The sequence below is a fragment of the Vanessa cardui genome, chromosome 30 (assembly GCF_905220365.1).
Source record: "Vanessa cardui chromosome 30, ilVanCard2.1, whole genome shotgun sequence".
NCBI classification, from domain to species: Eukaryota; Metazoa; Arthropoda; class Insecta; order Lepidoptera; family Nymphalidae; genus Vanessa; species Vanessa cardui.
This window is the reverse complement of record NC_061152.1, coordinates 536,257-558,053: the sequence shown is the minus strand read 5'-3', so window position 1 is coordinate 558,053 and position 21,797 is coordinate 536,257. Positions and strand designations below refer to the sequence as shown.

Sequence of the window (21,797 nt, the reverse complement as noted above, 5' to 3'; positions counted from 1 at the left end):
TTGATTGTTTTGTATTCAACCATAATAGGGCAGAATTAATCAAAGCCACAACACACAATGACAAAATTAGGCATAGACATTGCCCATATTGTCCCAGTAGCGTTTTCGCGCGCTATTTAAATACGAAATTTTTAATTTGTAATTTTTCGGCAAATATGTACCAGAAATAAAAAAAATCTTCTTTTACTGGGTCCCTTAACCTTTACTAAATAATATAAAATGGGTTTTTAAAATGTAATCAAATAGCCTATTATTATTTTATACTAATTGTTTCATTCCTAACACATGCATATATACGGGGTAATTGTAAATGGTTTTTCTTTTTTTTAAATTTGTATTTATTAAATAAAAAGTTTTACTCTTTTTAAATAAATATATTTGTTGTTGATGCACTTAACAATAATAAGTTTTCCCTAAAAACTGTTACTATACTTGTAACAGCAGTGGGACATTTAAAAACTCTTTGCAGGGTTATTGGTAATTCGACCTACATCCGTTAGGAGGTGATAAGTGTGGAAAGGGTGATAAACGTGATAACTAAAAATGGTTCACTTTTGGATAATGCATATGGGGGTTAAAATTATTGCAAATAGTCACCCCTATCCCGCCCTAGGCTCCAGCCTACTTAGCCTATTGGTAAATCCGCCACAGGACTGAGAATAGAGTATAATATCTTTTTTTTATGGTGGCAAGTAATCCACCGCCCATGGACATCTGCATTAGTGTTGCATATCGATAGTCCACTATCGAGAGATTATCGATAGTTACGGTATAAACGATATTATCGATAGTTTTGCACTATCGATAGCCAACTATTTCCGATAGTATTACTTTTCAAGATAAATTGTTTAGTAGGCCAAATATAGTGTTTCTTTCAATAAATGAAATTATTACCCTAATATTTGTTTTTATCAATAAAACATTTTATACAAAATAAGGAATAATGATAAATTTAATACATTTAAATTTAATGATAATGATGTTACTAATATCAATATTTTTTGTTTTTCTATTTATAACTAGCGGTCGCCCGCGGCTTCGCCCGCGTTAATAACGGTTCATAATCAGTCTTCTAATATCCCTACTGCTGAGGCACGGTCACATTTGAAGAATTACTGCACGGCGCTTGGATCTATTGTGATAAACCTCAAATTCGTGATCACAACACCTCAGCCAGACCAACATCAGCCACGAATCTGATGAGGTTCTTAGGGTCGGAGGCCATAATGCCCTCTAAGGACCGGAGTTAGAACATTTTATAGTTCTATCTTTTATAGTTTAGGCATCATACGCAAAAAATCAACTTTTTTGGTAGATTTTTTCCTTTTTTGTCCGAAAAACCCAAAATATCTTACGGAACCCTATTTTTTTTCAAAATAAAATTTAGCCTATGTTATGCGGGATTAATTTAGCTTTCGAATGGTGAAAGAATTTTTAAAATCGGTCCAGTAGTTTTTGAGCCTATTCATTACAACCAAACAAACAAAGTTTTCCTCTTTATAATATTAGTGTAGATAATATGAATAAAATCAGTAACAAGTAGTAAACAGATATGTCATTAACGCGCAAAAAGTGAAGACTAGAAAACGTCCTAATTGGGACCTTTGCCTTTAGTCGTTTTCATCATAATTATGCCAGTAATACGTTATAATACATCACAATTATGTAGTAATACGTTTTGCGTAATTAAAACATCTATTTATCCCTTTTACTTATTTTTTTTATCAAGCTATCCTTTTTACTTGTAATAAAATTTAAAATAAACGGTCCTCGGCGCGGCACACTTTTTTCTGTTGTTTAGTATGGGTATAACATATCTGTTTATTAGAATATCATTGAATAAAATTTAATATTTTAAAGTAAGCGCGTGTCCGCATATATGGTTGAATGTATTTCAATCTCCATGTAATAGATGCGAAAAATACTCATTTCTTGGATCATTTTTAAAATAATTTGTTAATATGATATGACGGTCTGTGCACGTATTTTCGATTTTTCGGACTGTTTCTGTTTCTCTATTTTATACTTCTTTATTTTTTTTTCCGAATTTCATGTTTTACGGTAGCTTGTAGTGTCAGAGCTAAAAAATCAGGAGAATTGCTTCGCATTGCTAAAAAAAAAATGGCAACATTCAACAACAAGTCAGGACCTCGATTCAAATAATGGATTCATTTAACTTAAAATTACTTTAACCGGAACTGTCAAAACTAATAATTACAAAGTTTAAAATATTATCAAAATCAACAACAACAAAGAAAAAGATTTCTAAATCACAAAAAATATAAAATTAGCCTTGAAATTTCACCCAGTTATAATTAATTAAAATATTCACATATTATACATTTTGAGAAGTATACACCTACCTACTACACATAACTGCAACCACAAACTTGACAAAAAACAAGCACAACGGCATTGAAATAAAACAACTATATTACTTACATTTAAAAAGCAATACTATCAAGACATCGCTGGCTATCGATAGTCCAAACTATCGATATCCTGAATACTTTTCTAGGTCAACTATCGATAGTTATGCAACGCTGATCTGGATATTCCTTTACCGCCGAGCACGAGATGAATTATCAAAACACATTATTAAACACATATATGTGGTGCTCGCTTAGATTTGAACCCGAATTCATTGGTTAAGATGCACGTGTTCTAACCACTGGGCCATCTCAGCTCTTGAAGGAAAGAGTACACTCTTTTATTGAAGGTTCCCAAGACATAACGGTTAGAAAAACCGTCAGCGAAAACTGGGTCCATAGTGTGGTTGTGCCAGTCAAAAAATGTCTTCAAAATCATCGTCATAACTACAAAATGAGGCCCAAACAATAAAGAAAAAAAAACAATTTATTTAATTTCATAAGTAAATGTATTGACTTTTATAAGAATAGATTATTATAGATAATTATTTTATTAAGCATTGTCTATGATTGTTTAAAAGTCCTCTTTGCTTTAGCCTCGGCTGCATCGCTGGCCTCGACGAATGTACGCTTCAATTTATTCTTCCGACTCTCCTTGTATTTAGCGGATACTTTTTCAGCCAGCTTTGCAATTCTCTTCATTGTCTGCGCTGGGTACCTGATGTAAATAATTGGTATTATACTCATGTTCCTGGCTGGTTTTTCGTATAATCTACATTTACAACCAGTGGTAGTTGACTTCCACGCAGGATATATTAATTTAAATAATTGTATTAACTAACATGCCTTTGTATTTTTTAAATGTTGAAAAAGAGTAACTACTGAGTGTCTTGGCGGTTCTTCTCGGTAGAATCTACTTTCCGCACTTAATTGTTAAATGAAGAATCAAAAGTGATTCTAAAAGCCTACTTGAATAAAGTTTATTTTGATTTTGAATATAGTTTGTAAAGTTACAATTCACAAATGCTTGAAAAATTACTAAATGTTTAATCAAGATAATGTAAGATGAATTTTGGGATGTATGCTGTATATTACAATCTTCAAGAAACTTACAATACAGTTAAATCTTTTTGATAATTAAAATACATAATATATTAAAAATCAATATAATTATCAATCCTTTATGAAAATAATATCCTATGCAACAGCTAATCTCCAATAAGGCAGAAGTAAAGTTTGATATAACCTAATACCATAGTGTTTAAAATGATTTCGATTGTATCAGATTTGCTGTTCCATCAGGAGCTATTGGAGCCCACACTTATTTTCATCAATAACTCAGTAATAACTCATTGTTAACGCTATGATATTGACCTGCAACCCAAAAACTCGATATTTGTGAAGAGTTGAGCTAATGTAATGAGTTCCTCTTCGTCAAAATCCTCCTTGTGCTCCTCCATGAAGCTTCGTCGCACTTCCCATTGCTCATCCGACTCGTGCTCAGTCCGGAGCGAATCTATATCTATTGAGGGCTTCATAACTGTAATTTGAAAAAAGTTGCCTTAGAAATACTCTTATTCATTTAAATTCATGAAAATAATCTTTATTTAACAAGATAGTCATAATAATAACTCTTGGTTTTGTTAAAATTGTATGATTAAATAAGGGGGTATCAAAATAAAGTTAGGTTTTGTTTTCTTTTCAGTTTTACGTCGTAACTTCGTAACATAAGACTTTTAACACAAATACCTTTTGAGAATTCTTGTAGTCAATAATATAGCTTGTTTAAAAATAGTCAACGTATAACTTGTTATATTTAATTATAAATAAAATTGAGTTTTTATTTTAAAATTATTGCTTTTTTTTTGTTAGTTTAAATGTTTTTGATCAATATTTATTTGATTTTGATTACTGACAGTGACAGTTTTTTTTTATTCAATTATAGGTCTTGGATTCTAGTCTTTCGCTTTCTTAAGCCTTTAATACACGTTGGTTCAGAAAGTTTAGTAATTGATGGCGGTCTTTTGGTTAACTAGGCAAGAAGAGTCAGCTTTTCGTGTATACATTTCAATCGTTCAAACAATAGTAGATTTTTTTTTTCAAATCAGTGTTCTTTATATAAGTAAACTTTTATAAACGCATATGAAGGTATTATAATTTAATCTACATGGAAGTTTATTTTTGATTTATTAACATGTCATTAATAATAATTTATTAGTAAATGATAAAAATCAAATGGTTTGTCCAATGCATTGTACCTGCTAGCTGGACCAACTTGTAGTAGTGGCTTGAAGATCAAAAGACTTGAATCCAGGGCCCATAACTGAGCTCAGATTTGTCAAGTTGCCGTGCAATATGACATCAAAACAATAATAATCATAACCTACAAACTTTACAATTATTCATTTTTATAACATTTAAAGTAAGATATTATTTGCCGTATCGTTATTGTAGTCTAATTAAACATAAGAATAATAAGAAATAAACAAAATAAGATAGAACTAAGATATGAAATAAGAAAAAAGGTAAATATGTCTATTAAGACGAACATACATATTACATTTAAATATTAAGCATTACTTATAGGTGATAGGACGAAATTATGTGGTGCCTAACCACATATCTTTTATATATTCTACCGTCAAGTTGCAATAGTTATTACGTTCCGGTTTAAAAAGTGTGTGTGGCTAAATATATATATTTAGTTCCCAATCCTGGTGGCTCATTGGTGATATAGTATGCGCTTAATATATCTTACAGCAGCATATCTATGGGCAGTGCTTCGGTTACTTTGAAACAAGTTCCCAGTTAGACATTTTGAAAGCTAAAAAAATGGTTCTGTTTTTTAAAATATAATAATATCATTTTCCATCTCGCAATTTTAAATTTGAACTGATAATTATTGGTTTAATCTGATAAAATAGCCAGCGATTAAACTTTTCTATAAATCAGAAGAAGAAAAAATACATTTTATATGATCCTTTTTTTTTAATTTTGAAGATTCATTTTTGGCTTATTTATCCTATAAAAAAAGAAAAAACATACAACTCTATATTTTATTCCAAAAGGGACTATGTCAAGTTACTAATAACTCGGAATAATAGAACAAAGAATGTTAGGTCAGCTATTTGCCGTGTATCTTATATGGAACATATGAAAGACGTCTGGTACAAATCATTTTTAATATATTTGTAATTGCTGAAGATGATGGATGCCTCCTAAATAGATAAATATGAATTAATGTACTGATTGATACAAACTGCTTATTTCAGTAATCAATAATGGAACCATTGAAAATACAAATCCAGTTTGGTGGTGGAGCAGAATTATTGTTTGATAAAATAAAAAAGAGGGAAGTGGAATTGCCAGCATTAAAAAAGTATAATCAAGATTGCCAGCATGAAAAATGGATGATAAAAGACTTACTTGTATGGATTAAAGATAATCTACTTAAGGAGAGACCGGAGTTGTTTTTACAAGTAATTACTTTTAAGTTTTTAAATTAACATGGTTATTTTTATTACTAAAGTAATTAATTTTGGGATATTTACTTTGTTTTTTATTTTTGTTCAGTGCAGCTCGACATTATCTGAACAAGACATTCGTAGATCTTTTACCCGAAACTAATAACTTTAATTATTTTTAAGTTGTTTAGTTGATGGTAGGTGGTAAAATTACCAACCAACACATCTTATGTTCTGATTCATTTTAGTGCTAACTATTGGTTAAATCCATTTACTTGGTGGTAAAACAAACTATAGAATAAGATGAAGTGTGTCTAATTCGTAAAAATGCATTAGAGATATTTTTAATTTTATTTTTACGGTAACTTGATGGTAAGTGTCACCACTACCCATAGATAATGGCGTTGTAAGAAATATTAACTAATCCTTCTAAGATGTCATGTCCCTTGTGCCTGTAGTTACACTGGCTCACCATTCAAACCGGAACATAATAATACCGAGTAGATTGATTGGCGGTAGAATTTTGGTGGTAGGACTTTGTGAAACCCGTCTGGGTAGGTACCATCCACTCATCAGATATTCTACCGCTAAACAACAGTACGCAGTATTGTTGTGTTCCGGGACAACAATACACAACACAATACACATTACACAAGGGACATAGTATCTTAGTTCCCAAGGTTGGTGGCGCATTGACGATGTAAGGAATAGTTAATATTTCTTGCAGCGTCATTGTCTATGGGTGATGGTGACTTACCATCAGGTGGCCCATATGCTCGTCCGCCAACCTATTCCATAAAAAAAGAGTATCTGTTGGTACCTACCCAGACTGCACAGTCCAACAAGTAAATGGCAGTTTTTATAACTTTCTCCTGCTTCTGTTATAGGGTGACTCGGTCAGGCCGGGCATTTTGGTGCTAATCAACGATGCGGATTGGGAACTGTACGGAGAGCTGGAATATGAACTGCAGCAAAATGACACAATAATGTTTATATCTACGTTACATGGGGGATAAATAAATGATTATATGTTTTGTTTTTTATTATACCCTTTGTTTTACACAGTATTATGTCTTGTGCCGTATATGCACATAGGTATTAAAGTAAACAGTTAGTAAAGTTATATATTCTATGACTAAAATATTTCATATCTGTGCAATGACATTCTAATAAACAGATATGTTATACCCATACTAAACAACAGAAAAAAGTGTGCCGCGCCGGGGACCGTTTATTTTACATTTCGTTACAAGTAAACAGGATAGCTTGATAAAAACAATAAGTAAAAGGGATTACTAGATGTTTTAATTACGCAAAACGTATTACTACGTAATTATGATGTCCTATAACGTGTTACTACGTAAAAGGACTAAAGGCAAACGTCCCAATTAGGACGTTTTCTAGTCTTCACTTTTCGCGCGTTAATGACATATCTGTTTACTACATCATTGCACCTGTGTATCTCATATTCTTTGGCATATGTCATGTAAAAAAGTCGAAGCATTGCATAAGTGAAACAGAGTGTATGTCAAGTGCGTCACAGTCCGTATCTCGTTGATAAATCGTGAACCAGTCAGTGACTTTCATGATCCTCAACACCAGCCCAGCAATAGCATATTATTATATTTAATCTGTCTTTATTTGACAAAAGAGAGCAATCCGGTTTATTTATCATCTTGGAGCTAGAGACTCTCTTCGGGATGTTTTTAATAAAGAAGGATTACTCACTGTTGCGTCGCAATATATTTACAACAATATCATGTATATTCACAGTAACATTGATCACTTTGATAAAATCAGTGATAATCATTGTATATGCAATAGAGGTAAGGATAAGCTTATAACGCCAACTTTCCGACTCCGCAAAGTCAATAAATCTTTCTTGGGGCAAGGTATCCATTTCTATAATAAAATTCCGCAGACATTTTTAACTTTGCCGTCTCGTAAATTTAAATCGTTTGTAAAAAATATATTGGTAGAAAAAGTCGTATTACTCGATACAAGATTTAATAGATGATAAAAAAGCGTGGAGTTAATACCTGTTGATTCCAAGCAGGATATATTCATTTAAATAATTGTTTTTAACTAATATGACTTTGTTTTTTTGAAATGTTGAAAAAGAGTAACTAGGTCCTACTGATTGTCTTGCCGGTTCTTCTCGGTAGAATCTACTTTCCGAACCGGTGGTAACTTCACTTAATTGTAAAATGACGATTCAAAAGTGCTTGTAAAGCCTACTTGAATAAAGTTTATTTTGATTTGATTTGAGTAACGCTCCGTTATCTAGAAGGACTAACAAGGAAACCTCTTCAACGATAACTATTGCTTCTACTAGAAGCAATTTCATCAAATGGAGTTTTGTTATCTCAAATGTACCGATCAATCTCATTTCTGTCTTCTATCAAAAAGTAACTGGTGTTCGATAGCACATCACTGTTGATATTATCGATAGGATGGGTAAAAAGTAACTTTAACTATCAATTTTCTATCGATAGTGGACTATCGATATGCAACACAATACAGTAGACATCCTTAGGACGCGAGTATCCTGCGCCCTAAAGTTGGTTCCCTACACCTAGGTGTTATCTAGGTTTGAGTATTATAACTGGCCATTCCACCCCGAAATGCTGTAAAGCTGAGGGTTGGAAGCCAGTAAGGCAAATAGCAAATTCGTTTTAAAAAAAAGAATATATTGTTGGAAATGAGTATATTACTTAAATGTCGAACAAAATCGTACGCGTTTGAATATAACAAAAAAATATATTATTGTAGCCTAAGTTACTCCCTATTATATTAGTTTCCTGCCAGTGGAAGTCCCGTCAAAATCGGTCCAACCGTTCCAGAGATTCGCCGGAAACAGACAGACAAATTGTAAAAAATACTATTTTGGTATATGTACCGTGTATACACACATATGCATTGAGTAAAAAGGGCTATTTTAATATTACAAACAGACACTCCAATTTTATTATACGTGTAGACTACTCGATTATTTCGGAGTTTCGGTTATCCTAGAGTACTTAGAAATTGTAAAAGTAAATATTTCAAGGTATTGATTAGACTATATTGAAGGTAAATAATAAAAATAATAATAAAGAAGTTTATTCGCCAAGAATAGAGGATGTTAACAAATTTCTTACTACTAAATGAGAATAACACAGAAGAAAAAAAAATGCTGGTAAAAAGGTCGTAGACTCAGCTTAAAGCTGCTTTTCAGTCTGCACCTACAAACAAATGCTGAAAACACAAAGTGTAAATTAGTTTTTTATACTAACAAAGTTTAGAAGAAAATAAATATATATAGGGTAAAAAAAAATTGTGATAAATTTGAAGTTAGTAGTGAGCTGCCTGAGATAAAATTTTGTAATTAATGTAATATAATAAATCATATAAAATCTTGTAACAAAAAACAAAAAAAAAAAATGTCTGTTAATATACAATTTAAAGTAAGTGTGATAGAAAAAGTAATAGCTTTAAAATATAACTATTTTTAGGGATAACACTTTGCAAAAACTAAATTAATGGTTATAAAAAAATGTAGCTTTAATCGCTTTCGGTACGATTACGGACAGATTTTTATTGAAATCTAAAATCGAACTAAAAAATTTTATATATTCTATTCTAGTAGTCACCTGCTTATCGTATGTCAGACAAAAAAGTAGCTTATGTGATTTCTTGGATTTCAAGTTTGCTGAGTTTCATCAAATTCGGTTCAGTGGTTTGGTTATTAAAGTGCGACAGATCGACAGTGTTACTTTCACATTTATAATTTTTTCTTTTTTTTTATTATTAAATAAATATATATGAGACAACATCACATACATTACTCTGATCCCAATGTGAGTAGCTAACGCACTTGTGTTATGGAAATCAGAAGTAACGACGGTACAAACACCCAGACCCAAGACAACATAGAAAACTAATGGTAATCTACATCGACTCGGCCGGACGAACCCGGGACCCCAGAGTGGCGTACCCATGAAAACCGGTGTACACCACTCGACCACGAAGGTCGTCAAAGGAACTAATGTTCCTTTAATAATATAAGCATTCGAAAATATATCTTTAAATATTACAAGAAAATGAATAAATTATAAGCAAATCAAGAGGGACTATTCCATTAGTATGTAGTACTCCAGCTTTCGCGGAGGGTCGATTTTTTATTAATGCAGAGATTACTCCCAGGAGCGCCCCACAAAATGTCAGTCAAATTAAATTGTGAATTAATCGCTGACATGTATTATGGAAGTCTTTTAAATTAATTTTCGATGTTTTTAGATTCATTTACAGTAATTTTCTTTACGGTATTGGTTGGCACATTGAGCACATGGGCCACCTGATGTGTGGTAAATAACGATGTAAGAAATATTAACTATTCCTTACATCGTCAATGTGCCACCAACCTTGGGAACTAAGATGTTATGTCCCTTGTGCCTGTAGTTACAGTGGCTCACTCACCCTTCAAACCGGAACACAACAATACTGAGTACTGTTGTTTGGCAGTAGAATATTTGATGAGTGGGTGGTACCTACCCAGACAGGCTTGCACAAAGCAAAGTTTTACGGTTATACCTTGTACGAGTTAGTTTGATCTCTTTGAGATATATTAATTTGTCTGACCGACATAAGTTTACAATATCATAGTATTTTCTTAATTTAATGATTTTAAAAATTGTAAAAAAAAAATACGTTAGAACACAAAAGTGTTATAAAGATGTTCTGTGATGGCACCGGCTCCAAATATAACAATAACTATAACTACGTTGTATAATCGTAAATCGACTTTTAAGTAGTCCAATATTTTTCATTTCATTTTACCTGGGAGGACTCTCAAAAATATGTTAAATATGCAATTATTTTTATTACTTTTTAGTGCATTTTTATTTGTTTTAAAATAGTGTTTTGTTTGAAGTCGGTTTTTCTTTTTGTTAAAATTTTATTTATCATATAAACAGATTAACAATGCTGTTCTTTACAGAAATTAGTGTCCTATGATGGAACCCGAGCCTAACTCCAGGCGTTTTTTTCTAAAAAGTACTCTTTTAATGAATAATATTATTTATTTATTAATTTAGTCTTAATAATCTTTTTAATTTTAAGAATGGTAAATCGATTATATTCCCGGTATCTTATTCTATATGCGTATATCATTGCCCAAAAACTTTTTATTTACTGTATGCAAACGGAAACTGGGGGTTACAATTGATTCTTATTTCTTGTATTAATAGTATGTATATCAGCTTTGACGGAATTCTTTTGTATAAACATTATATTATCATAAATATATTGTGAAGCAGCCGTTAATACACATATTTCTTTAAATTTCTCGCGTAGTGATGTCCTAGAGCTAATATTGTAAATAGATCGGATAGCTCTTTTCTGTAGAATAAAAACAACTTCAATGTCTGCTGCGTTACCCCATAACAACATTCCCTATGACATAAGACTGAAAATTACTAAAATAAACTAGTCTAGCTGTACTTATGTCCGTGAGTTTTCTAATTATTTTATTGCTTAAATAGTACTACTTACTTTCCGGTTCAGCGGTTAAATTCAACGGTTCGGAAAGCAGATTCTACCGAGAAGAACCGCCAAGAAATTCAGTAGTTACTCTTTTTCAACGTTAAAAAAAATACAAAGTTAAGTTAGTTAATACAATTATTTAAATTAATATATCCTGCTTGGAAGTCAACAGGTATTCAGTCCACGCTTTTTTATGTATCGAATAATATACTTTTTTTACCGATGTAATTTTTACAAACGATTTGAATTTACGAAAAGGTAAAGTTAAAAATGTCTGCGTCTGTTTGTGAGTAGTGTGTAAATCGGTTAGTCATGGGTACACCACTCCGAGGTCCCGGGTTCGTCCGGCTGAGTCGACGTAGAAAGTTCATTAGTTGTCTATGTCGTCTCGGGTCTGGGTGTTTGTACCGTCGTTTCTGATCTTCCACAACACAAGTGCTTTAGCTACTCACATTAGGATCAGAGTAATGTACGCGATGTTGTCCAATATTTATATTTATAAATGGCAGATTCCTCTGTGAAGTTACGAGCTTTTCATGAACGAAGTAATTTGTTTAGCGAGCTTTATATAGAAGTTCGGTAAAGCTCATTTGTGTAGCTACCCTTATATTAGACTAGGTCAGTACTTTAAGCTCATTCTTGAGACCACTCCCGTAATCCAGCCTTCACGGAGACATAGTCTCGCAGTGATTAAGGATCACCCCCTATCTCTTAAGTATTATAATTAGGACAATTTATTAGAAACTATAGTTACGCGCCCTCCAGGAATCGTGCCCTTTCTTTCTCTAACTTTTTGTCTCTTTCTATCACTACATAGTATAAAACAAAGTAACTTTTTCTGACCCTTTTTTATGCTTAAATCTCTAAAACTACGCAATGGATTTTGATGCGGTTTTTTTATTAGATAGAGTGATTCGATTCGAGCTGAGACGGCCCAGTGGCTAGAACGCGTGCATCTTAACCGATGATCGCGGGTTCAAACCCAGGCAAGCACCGCTGATTCATGTGCCTAATTTGTCTTTATAATTCATCTCGTGCTCGGCGGTGAAGGAAAACATCGTGAGGAAACCTGCATGTGTCTAATTTCATCGAAATTCTGCCATACGTGGATTCCACCAACCCGCATTGGAACAGCGTCATATGATATTACAAGTTACTACGTTTGTGTAAAGATCATATTCACATGAGAAATAAATATTGATAATTTGGGATGGCGCACTCAATTCGGATGTGATCGGTTTTACGAACTTTGCCGATGATACATCCAAGTTGTGTCGTACTGTACAAAGTCAGCTCGTATAGATCTGTGGTACGTTTTGAGAACTTTCTATCACTACGCTTGCAACTTACTTATTAAGTTACCACCACTAATTGCATCGTATTAGTCTTTTATGTTAAGCCTAATTAAAAACATTACTAAAACCAATGATATTCTAATAAACAGATATGTTATACCCATACTAAACAACAGAAAAAATTGTGCCGCGCCGGGGACCGTTTATTTTACATCTCGTTACAAGTAAAAAGGATAGCTTGATAAAAACAATAAGTAAAAGGGATAACTAGATGTTTTGATTACGCAAAACGTATTACTACGTAATTATGATGTGTTATAACGTATTACTATGTAAAACGATTGAAGGCAAACGTCCCAATTAGGACGTTTTCTAGTCTTCACTTTTTGCGCGTTAATAACATATCTGTTTACTACAAGATCATTGATTAAAACAATATAGATAAAACTTTTATCAGACAGTATTATGTATGTAATGTTAAAATAGCCGCCATTTACTAAATGCATATGAATCTAAACGCGGTACATATACCAGAATTACTTTTTATATATTTTTATCTGTCTGTGTGTTTGTTCCGGCTTGTCTCCGGCACGGCTGGACCGAGTTTGATGGAACTGGTAGATAGCTGATTTAATAAATAAAATAACATCCTAGCCAAGATGGTTCAGTGTTTGGAAAGCGTGCATCTTAACCGATGGCTGTGGGTTTATAATTCATCTCGCGCAGTCAAGGAAAACATCGTGAGGAAACCTGCATGTGACAAATTAAGCAAAATTCTACCACGTATATCTGAATTGGAGCACCGAGGTGAATATGCTCCATACCATCTTCTCGAAGTCTTTACTTAGTGGTAGGGCTTTGTGCAAGCCCGTCTGGGTAGGTACCACCCTCTCATCAGATATTCTACCGCTAAACAACAGTATGCAGTATTGTTGTGTTCCGGTTTGAAGGGTGAGTGAGCCATTGTAACTACAGGCACAAGGGTAATAAAGGAATAGTTAATATTTCTTACAGCGTCATTGTCTATGGATGATGGTGACTACTTAACATCAGGTCGCCCATATGCTCGTCCGCCAATCTATACCTTAAAAAGAAAAGGTCTCAGACCAGCAATGGTAAATTTACAAGTTGTTACTGTATTACAAACGTAGCTATCTCTTTGTTGTTTTCAAGGCTAAATTTCTTGGCTGAATTGGATGTAATTTATGAGGGATGTTGATGGCCCAGTGAGCCGAGATGGCCCAGTGGTAAGAACGCGCGCATCTTAACCGATGATTGCGGGTTCAAACCCAGGCAAGCACCGCTGATTAATGTGCTTAATTTGTCTTTATAATTCATCTCGTGCTCAGCGGTGAAGGAAAACATCGTGAGGAAACCTGCATGTGACAAATTTCATAGAAATTCCGCCACATGTGTATTCCACCAACCCGCATTGGAACAGCGTGGTGGAATATGTTCCAAACCTTCTCCTCAAAGGGAGGGGAGGCCTTTAGCCCAGCAGTGGGAATTTACAGGCTGTTGTTGTTTATGAGGGATGCTTGATCTCGAAGTGCTCTGAACCTCGGAAACATCTCTTGGGTCACTATGTGCCAACCGTCGAGGCAACTTGTTACCATGTTCTACCTGGAATTCCGAAAATCTACAACAGCGCGTGTCTCACAGAACCAATCTATGGAACCAGCTTTCGCCGGCGGTTTTTCCGAGTCGAAACAACTTGGGCACCTTCGGAAAAAGCGCGTACTCCTTCCTTAAACGTCGGCAATTTTGAGCAAGCGAGCAGTAGGCTAGTTTACCTTTGAAAAAGGAGCGTACTCCTTCCTTAAAGGCCGGCAATTTTGAGCAAGCAAGCAATAGGCTTGTTTAAAACTTACAACCCCGAGCGAAACCGCGTTTGAAAACTAGTTGTGATTTTGATTTATCTGTTAAGGAAAATGTTGTAGAGAATCTTGAATGTGTCGGTAGTAAATCCGTTACGTACCAACCCGCATTAGATAAGCGTGGGGGATTACGATCCAATCTATATCAATATCAGCATCAGTGTAACATTTCTTGCCTGTTATTTTTTTTATAGTATAGGTTGGCGGACGAACATATGGGCCACCTGATGGTAAGTAGTCACCATCACCCATAGACGATGACGCTGTAAGAAATATTAACTATTCCTTACATCGTCAATGCGCCACCAACCTTGGGAACTAAGATGTTATGTCCCTTGTGCCTGTAGTTACACTGGCTGTTTTGGAGTTAAAATGCTTGTATAGGAATCTTGACTTAGTATAAAACAAAGTCTCTTTTTCTGGCCCTATGTTTCTGTACAGGTTCAAATCCAGGCAGGCACCACTGTATATATGTGCTTAATTTGTCTTTATAATTCATTTGCTCGGCAGTGAAGGAAAACATCGTGAGGAAATGCATGTGTCTAATTTCATTGAAATTCTGCCACAAGTGTATTCCACCAACAAGCATTGCAACAGCGTGATGGAATATGTTCCAAACCTCCTCAAAGGGAGGCCTTAGCCCAGCAGTGTGAAATTTACAGGCTGTTGTTGGATAGTTTTCGAGGTCAATGTTCCGACCAGTCTTGATTTTTATACGTAGTGACTATTTTCATGTGAAGTCACAGTAAGCAGTCTGTAGTGTTAGTTTGAATATTGCATGTTTTGTACTTATTGACATTTCCCAGTAAAAGACAGGGCATGTGACGCAGTCTATAGCTGGAACGGACAGTTTTGATACTATGTACAATAACCTTTAAAAATATTGCTGAAAGCTCAGTCTATTTATTATATACTAGCAATGCTGACACTAAATATACTACAGAATTTGTTTATTTACATCACATTATAAACTTATAAAATCATCAGTTTCTTCACTATATTGTCCTTTTTATACACAAATCAAATGAAATCAATTTTATTCAAGTAAACTTTACAATGAAGCGTTTTTGAATCGTCAACAATTAAATACTACCACCGTTTCGGAAAGCAGCTTCTAGCGAGAAGAAACGGCAAGAAACTCGCATAGTTGCTCTTTTTAAATAAACAGATTTACAATGCTGTTATTTATAGTAATTAGTGTCCTATGATGAAACCCGAGCCTAACTCCAGGTGTTTTTTCTAAAAAGTACTCTTTTAATGAATAATACGACTTATTTATTAATTTAGTCCTAATAATCTTTTTAAATTTTGAGAATGGTAAATGGATTATATTTTCCGGTATCTTATTATATATGCGTATACCATTGCCCAAAAACGTTCTATTTATCGTATGCAAACGGAAACACACGGGAACACAAAAACCTTCCTCTCGAATCGCTCTATCTATCAAAAAAACCGCATCAAAATCTGTTGCGTAATTTCAAAGATATAAGCATACATAGACAGACATCGGTGAGCGACTTTGTTTTATACTGTGTAATGATGATATTAGTATTAAAAATGCGAAATTAACAGTCTGTCTGTGGTTAAATTATAAAAATATGTTGTAATATAACTAACGAGCATATGGGCCACCTGATGGTATATGGTCACCATCACCCATAGACAATGACGCTGTAAGAATTATACATCGTCAATGCGCCACCGACCTTGGGAACTAAGATGTTATGTCCCTTGTGCCTGTAGTTACACTGGCTCACACACCCTTCAAACCGGAACACAACAATACTGAGTACTGTTGTTTAGCGGTAGAATAGCTAATGAGTGGGTGGTACCTACCCAGATGGGCTATCATAAATCAACATTCATAAAATTAAATATTAATTGTTATACTTCTTAAAAAATACTGTTATAAAGTATCTTGAATAAGCAGTAAAGTAACAGCCTGTAAATTTCCCACAGGTCCAGTATCATACAGATTTACAATGCTGTTCTTTACAATAATTGGTGTCCTGTGATGGAACTAGCCTAACCCCAGGCGTTTCTTTCTAAAAAGTACTCTTTTAATGAATAATACGATTTATTTAGTAATTTAAAAAACATCATACCTTAATTATGTAAATTACCCATTGCATGGCTAAAGCCTCCTATCCCATTAAAGAGAGTTTTTAACATATTCCACCACGCTGTTCCAATGCGGGTTGGTGGAATGCACATGTGGCAGAATTTCTATGAAATTAGACACATGCAGGTTTCCTCACGATGTTGTCCTTCACCGCCGGGCACGAGATGAATTATAAACACAAATTAAGCACATATATATAGCGGTGCTTGCCTGGGTTTGAAACCGAAATCATCGGTTAAGATGCACGAGTTCTAACCACGGCCATCTCAGATCTTATCTTGAATAAATTAAAAATTAATTTGATCGTTTATAAATCTCAAGTATCAAAGCGTTACGTCGCAGTGTAATCGTCAGAACATATTATTAGCGTAGTTCAAAAACGGCTTAAAATCAAGTATCAAATTATATCAACGCTGTAAAATCGATAAAAGTGGATAATCTGGGTTTTCCTGAATAAATAAACGCGTTCGTGTCTACGAGTTTGCTTTTGCCTGAATTATTGTTTAATTTTAGTATAATCATAATATATAGTGTTTATAATATAACAGCTTGTAAATTTCCCACTGCTGGGCTAAGGCCTCTTCCTTTGAGGAGAAGGTTTGGAACATATCATCCACCACAACCACTACAGTGTTCCAGTGCGGGTTGGTGGAATACACATGTGGTAGAATTTCTATGAAATTAGACATATGCAGCTTTCTTTAAGAACTAGCGCGCACTGGTAACTTTTGTCACGGTGACTTTAAAGTGTTTGTCATTGTCACGTCACGTTTCCAAAGCGGAGTGCGCTCATTAATAGAGACAGTGACGAAAGATTTTCGAAATCGAAGTGTCATTTGCCACTATAGATTTCGAAGAGACGGTGGTTCTCTGTGAACTCGTGAGACTCGGCATAAAAAGACTTTCATTTTCACGTGAATATCTGAATACTCTTTCAATTTTTTATTATAAAGAGCTGGTCTCTTTTCCACTTCACGTTTACGTTTTGAATAGATGGTGACGCCATTTGCGCGCGCCAAAGTCGGCAGTCAAAGTGCAGATAGCGCAAGACGGACGACGAGAGTGACAAATTTGTCGCTAGCGGACACAAATGTCACCCAATTGTCACGTCGTAACGTGCGCGCACCTCCATACATATTCATGGACTTGACAAGAGTGTCGAAACAGTCACCGTGACAAAAATCACCCGTGCGCGTTAGTTCTAAGACGTTTTCTTGCACCAAGCTAGAGATGAATTATAAACACATGAATAATCAGCGGTGCTTGCCTGGGTTTGAGCCCGCAAACATCAGTTAAAATGCAGTTCCACCACTGGGAATCTTGCCTCTTAAATAGGTCAAATAATTTAAATTATAAGTGTCATTTCATAATTGTGACGTTTCGTTGCTACATATTATTTTTGTGAGTGTTTCAAAGCGTCCTGTCACATGGCTAATCCGACCCTTTTTTTAGGAAAATGGCTGATACAACAGAACATTTGTACGTAACAGGCTATCAGCTCGGCTTCGCTTCTCTTGGGGTGGATTATACGAGAAAAACTCGCTAAGGGTTTGTGTAAACCCTTCTGGGTAGTTTATCATCATTTATGGTCGAGTAATGTGTACACCGGCTTTCATGGTTACGCCACTCCGAGGTTCGTCCGGCCAATTCGATGTGGAAAAAACTTTGTTAGTTTTCTATGTCGTCTTAAGTCTGGGTGATTAGCTACTTACATTGGGATCCAGTGGCGGATTTACCAATAAACTAAGTAGGCAGGAGCCTAGGGCGGCAGATTTAGAGGGGCGGCAAATTTATCCCAAAATTGTCTTACGGAAATTAAAAAAAAATTATAACTATATGTATACACATTACGTCCATAATCCGTATACTCGTCACTACACAGCGGGTTGGAAAAATAATCTAGTAACTGACAGAAATATCACCTAGTTTATAATCATACTAATAACGGGAAAACCGATGTAATGAGGACGATAGAACACAAATCATAAATGTTGCAAAAGAGTAGGGGCGGCAAAAATTGAATAGCCTACTAGCGGCAGATTTGTAAATCCACCACTGTTGGGATCTCTACTTACTTGGGGAATGTATGTTATGTTTACAAATTTATATATTGGTTGGTTGGTTGGTCTTGTTGTGTTCCGTGAGTGAACGGTTAGAACGCGTGCATATTAACCGATGATTGCGGATTCAAACCCAGGTAAGCACCACTGAATATGCAGTTTACTACTGAGCTTACAGATTAGACTACTGAGTATACATATTAACTACTGAGTTTCATGCTGGTTCGTCTCGGTAGAATCTACATTCCGAACCGATGGTAGCTTCACTTAATTGTAAAATGACGATTCAAAAGTGCTTGAAAAAGCCTACTTGAATAAAGTTTATTTTGATTTTGACTAACAGACACACCAATTTTATCATATATATTGATCTATGGTTTGTGTACATCAACTCTTACTATCGTTGGAAAAGACATTGTGTGCTATATCCTACCCACAGGAACAAAAATGTGATGCCACCGCTTCATTCATGACTAATTATAACCTACGTATTGCAGGAAATAAAAATATAGCAATCGTTTCCAACATGGCGCAGCGGTACTCGTGAACCATAAAAGGCTAACGCGTTCAATTCCATCACACTTTTCATATATTTAATTTATGAGATTTATGCAAAAACTCCCACTGCTGGGCTGAGGTATCCTCACCCTTGGAGAAGGTTTTGAACACGCTGTTCCAATGTGGATTGGTGGAATACACGTGTGGCAGAATTTCGATGAAATTAAATACATGCAGGTTTCCTCACGATGTTTTCCTTCACCGCACGAGATGAATTACAAACACAAATTAAACACATGAGTATTCAGTGGTGCTTGGTTTTGAACCCGAAATCATCGATTAAGATGCACGCGTTCTAACCACTGGGCCATCTCGGCTTATTCATCGTGTGTTGCCATCAAAACTGAGCACAATCATTCTGGTTTTAATAATAACGAATCGTTTTCAAGCCAGGCGTTGATTAGTAGACAATATTTTTAATTATTTTTTTGTGCGGTTTTTTATATTCTGTAGATTACACAGATTATATAATATAATATTTTGTATGTTATATTCATTAATTTTCATGCAGGATTTTTTACAATAAGGGTATATAAAAAGCCGAGATGGCCCAGTGTTTAGAACGCGTGCATCTTAACCGATGATTACGGGTTCAAACCCAGGCAAGCACCGCTATATATATGTGGTTAATTAGTGTTTATAATTCATCTCGTGCTCGGCGGTGAAGGAAAATATCGTAAGCATAGAAAACATAGAAATTATACCACATGTGCATTCCACCAACCCGCATTGGAACAGCGTGGTGGATGATTCTGTGTGTAACACAAGTATGTTTTAGATAAGGAATCAAAAGTTAGTTTGAAAATCGCTATTTAAACTTCTGTTAAAGAGTTCAGAGTAATTGTAAATTTTGTTTTAAAGTTTCATCACCTATGATATTGAAAATTAGGATGAAAGTTTGTATGTAAGTTTTACATTTTCGAAGTTAAATATATTCATTAATGTGTTTTTACACATCCATCAGAAATTAAATAATCATAGAGTTACATAAGCAATGAACGTTTCCCTACAAATCGAGGCAAAATTAAAAGTATACTCAAGAAAAACCCATGGATTTTCGAATATTTATGGAATAGTTTAGCGGGCGAGCATATGGGCCAACTGATGGTAAGTGGTCATCATCACCCAGGCTTGCATGTTGTGGATAGCATCTGTCTGCTCCTTTGGCGTGATTACTGTCTCACTTTGCTTGACAAATAGTTGGAAGCAAAGTTGAAGATTTTAACATAGTCGTCAGATAGTTCTTCACAATATATGTACTGTGCATAGGCCTCAGCTTATTTTGTAAGCTGTAATCCTTGTGTTCAGTGTACATTAAGCTTATAATATTGTTTGAATTAATTAAGAATTAATTAAAAATTAAATAACTATATACCTACATATTTACAAAAGAAAATAAAAAATAATTAAAAACATTATAATCTTTTTTACACATAGATCTGAACAACCCTTATTATATAAAATTACTTCTTTAAGAGTATTTAAATACATCTTATTATAATTTTACAGTTTAACATCATGGAGTATACTATCATGACCCGCAAAACTTCAATGAAAGATATGGAGGCCAAATTCCAATTGACCCTTAAAGAATTACAATCTTCCAAGGAGTTAAACAGACAACTTCTTCAAGAGCGTGAGGACAGTGAAGAAGAGATTCAAAAAATTGTTAATAAAAACACTAAACTCAAAAGCGAGTTAGCTAAATTAAACGAACATTGTTTAGATGTTGTTAGCCAGCGGGACAACCTTCTTGAGATTGTGACCTCATTTAAAGAGTGTAGCGAGGAACATGAAAGAGCTTTGAGTCGCATTACAGAACTGGAAGTGAGTCTTTTTAATGCTCAAAAGGCAGAATTAGAATTGGAAAAAATTCAAACAAGCCAGAAATGTGATGCGACTGAAAGTTTGTATAATGAGTTAGTTATACCTGCCCCTGACTCCAATACCACCTTACAGGAGTCTAAAATTAAACATACACCCATGAGTTCACATAATAAGATAAAAAAATATATAAAATTAAATAAATTCATCCGTAAAACAAAAAAAAACATTAATAACTATCAATACATATGCAAAATGAGAAAAGACCGGTCACATTTAATTAATAAAGTAAAATCATCAAATAATAAATTGCAGAATAATAAAATAATATATGAAAATGACATTGAACAACTGCAATTAGAAATTTCTAGCCTACAAAGATCTTTAGATTTTGTTAATAAAAAATATGAATTGGCTCAAAAACAGATAGAGGAACACATACACACAGCCAACAATCTTCTTGAGCTATGCACCTCCAACTTAGAAAAATTTGAATCCTTATCGAATAAATGTAACTGTATGCATACTCAGGAAAATGAGTTGGTTCCTCCTAATAGTAATAATACCAAAGTATCACCTATCAAATTGAGTCAATGTGCACCAGGGATCCATAACCATAATAAACTGGGGTTAGAAGTAAATAAAGATGTTATTGTAGTATCGGATAAGTTAGGACAGGGCTTTGGCTCAATAATTAAAAGT

General features: G+C 34.3%; 2 protein-coding genes across 3 annotated transcripts; one reads left to right on the top strand and one right to left on the bottom strand.

Moving 5' to 3' along the window:
• Positions 1-2,843: 2,843 nt before the first annotated feature.
• On the bottom strand, positions 2,844-4,273 carry LOC124542225 (partner of xrn-2 protein 1-like). The gene is made up of 3 exons (XM_047120172.1): positions 4,119-4,273; positions 3,744-3,909; positions 2,844-3,087 (listed from the first exon to the last, which is right to left on the bottom strand). Exons 2-3 carry the CDS (start codon positions 3,905-3,907, stop codon positions 2,934-2,936), a joined length of 318 nt encoding a protein of 105 aa, XP_046976128.1. The 5' UTR covers positions 3,908-3,909; positions 4,119-4,273; the 3' UTR covers positions 2,844-2,933.
• A 416-nt stretch (positions 4,274-4,689) lies between these two features.
• LOC124542205 (ubiquitin-related modifier 1) lies at positions 4,690-6,879 on the top strand. Of its 2 annotated transcripts, none has more exons than XM_047120151.1 (3): positions 4,690-4,893; positions 5,640-5,848; positions 6,721-6,879. In XM_047120151.1, the coding sequence occupies exons 2-3, from the start codon at positions 5,651-5,653 to the stop codon at positions 6,847-6,849; spliced, it is 327 nt and encodes a 108-aa protein (XP_046976107.1). In that variant the 5' UTR covers positions 4,690-4,893; positions 5,640-5,650; the 3' UTR covers positions 6,850-6,879. The 2 variants fall into 2 exon arrangements, with proteins under 2 accessions (XP_046976107.1, XP_046976108.1); XM_047120152.1 differs by lacking the exon at positions 4,690-4,893 and adding an exon at positions 5,274-5,536 and having other exon boundaries at positions 5,642-5,848.
• Positions 6,880-21,797: the final 14,918 nt, after the last annotated feature.

Excerpts from the sequence above, each read along its gene's own strand:
- LOC124542225 (XM_047120172.1), bottom strand. The coding sequence starts at position 3,907 with ATGAAGCCCTCAATAGATATAGATTCGCTCCGGACTGAGCACGAGTCG. Across the intron at positions 3,088-3,743 it reads ATCGAGTTTTTGGGTTGCAG|GTACCCAGCGCAGACAATGA; the intron begins GTCAATATCATA and ends TATTTACATCAG.
- LOC124542205 (XM_047120151.1), top strand. The coding sequence starts at position 5,651 with ATGGAACCATTGAAAATACAAATCCAGTTTGGTGGTGGAGCAGAATTA. Across the intron at positions 5,849-6,720 it reads GACCGGAGTTGTTTTTACAA|GGTGACTCGGTCAGGCCGGG; the intron begins GTAATTACTTTT and ends CTTCTGTTATAG.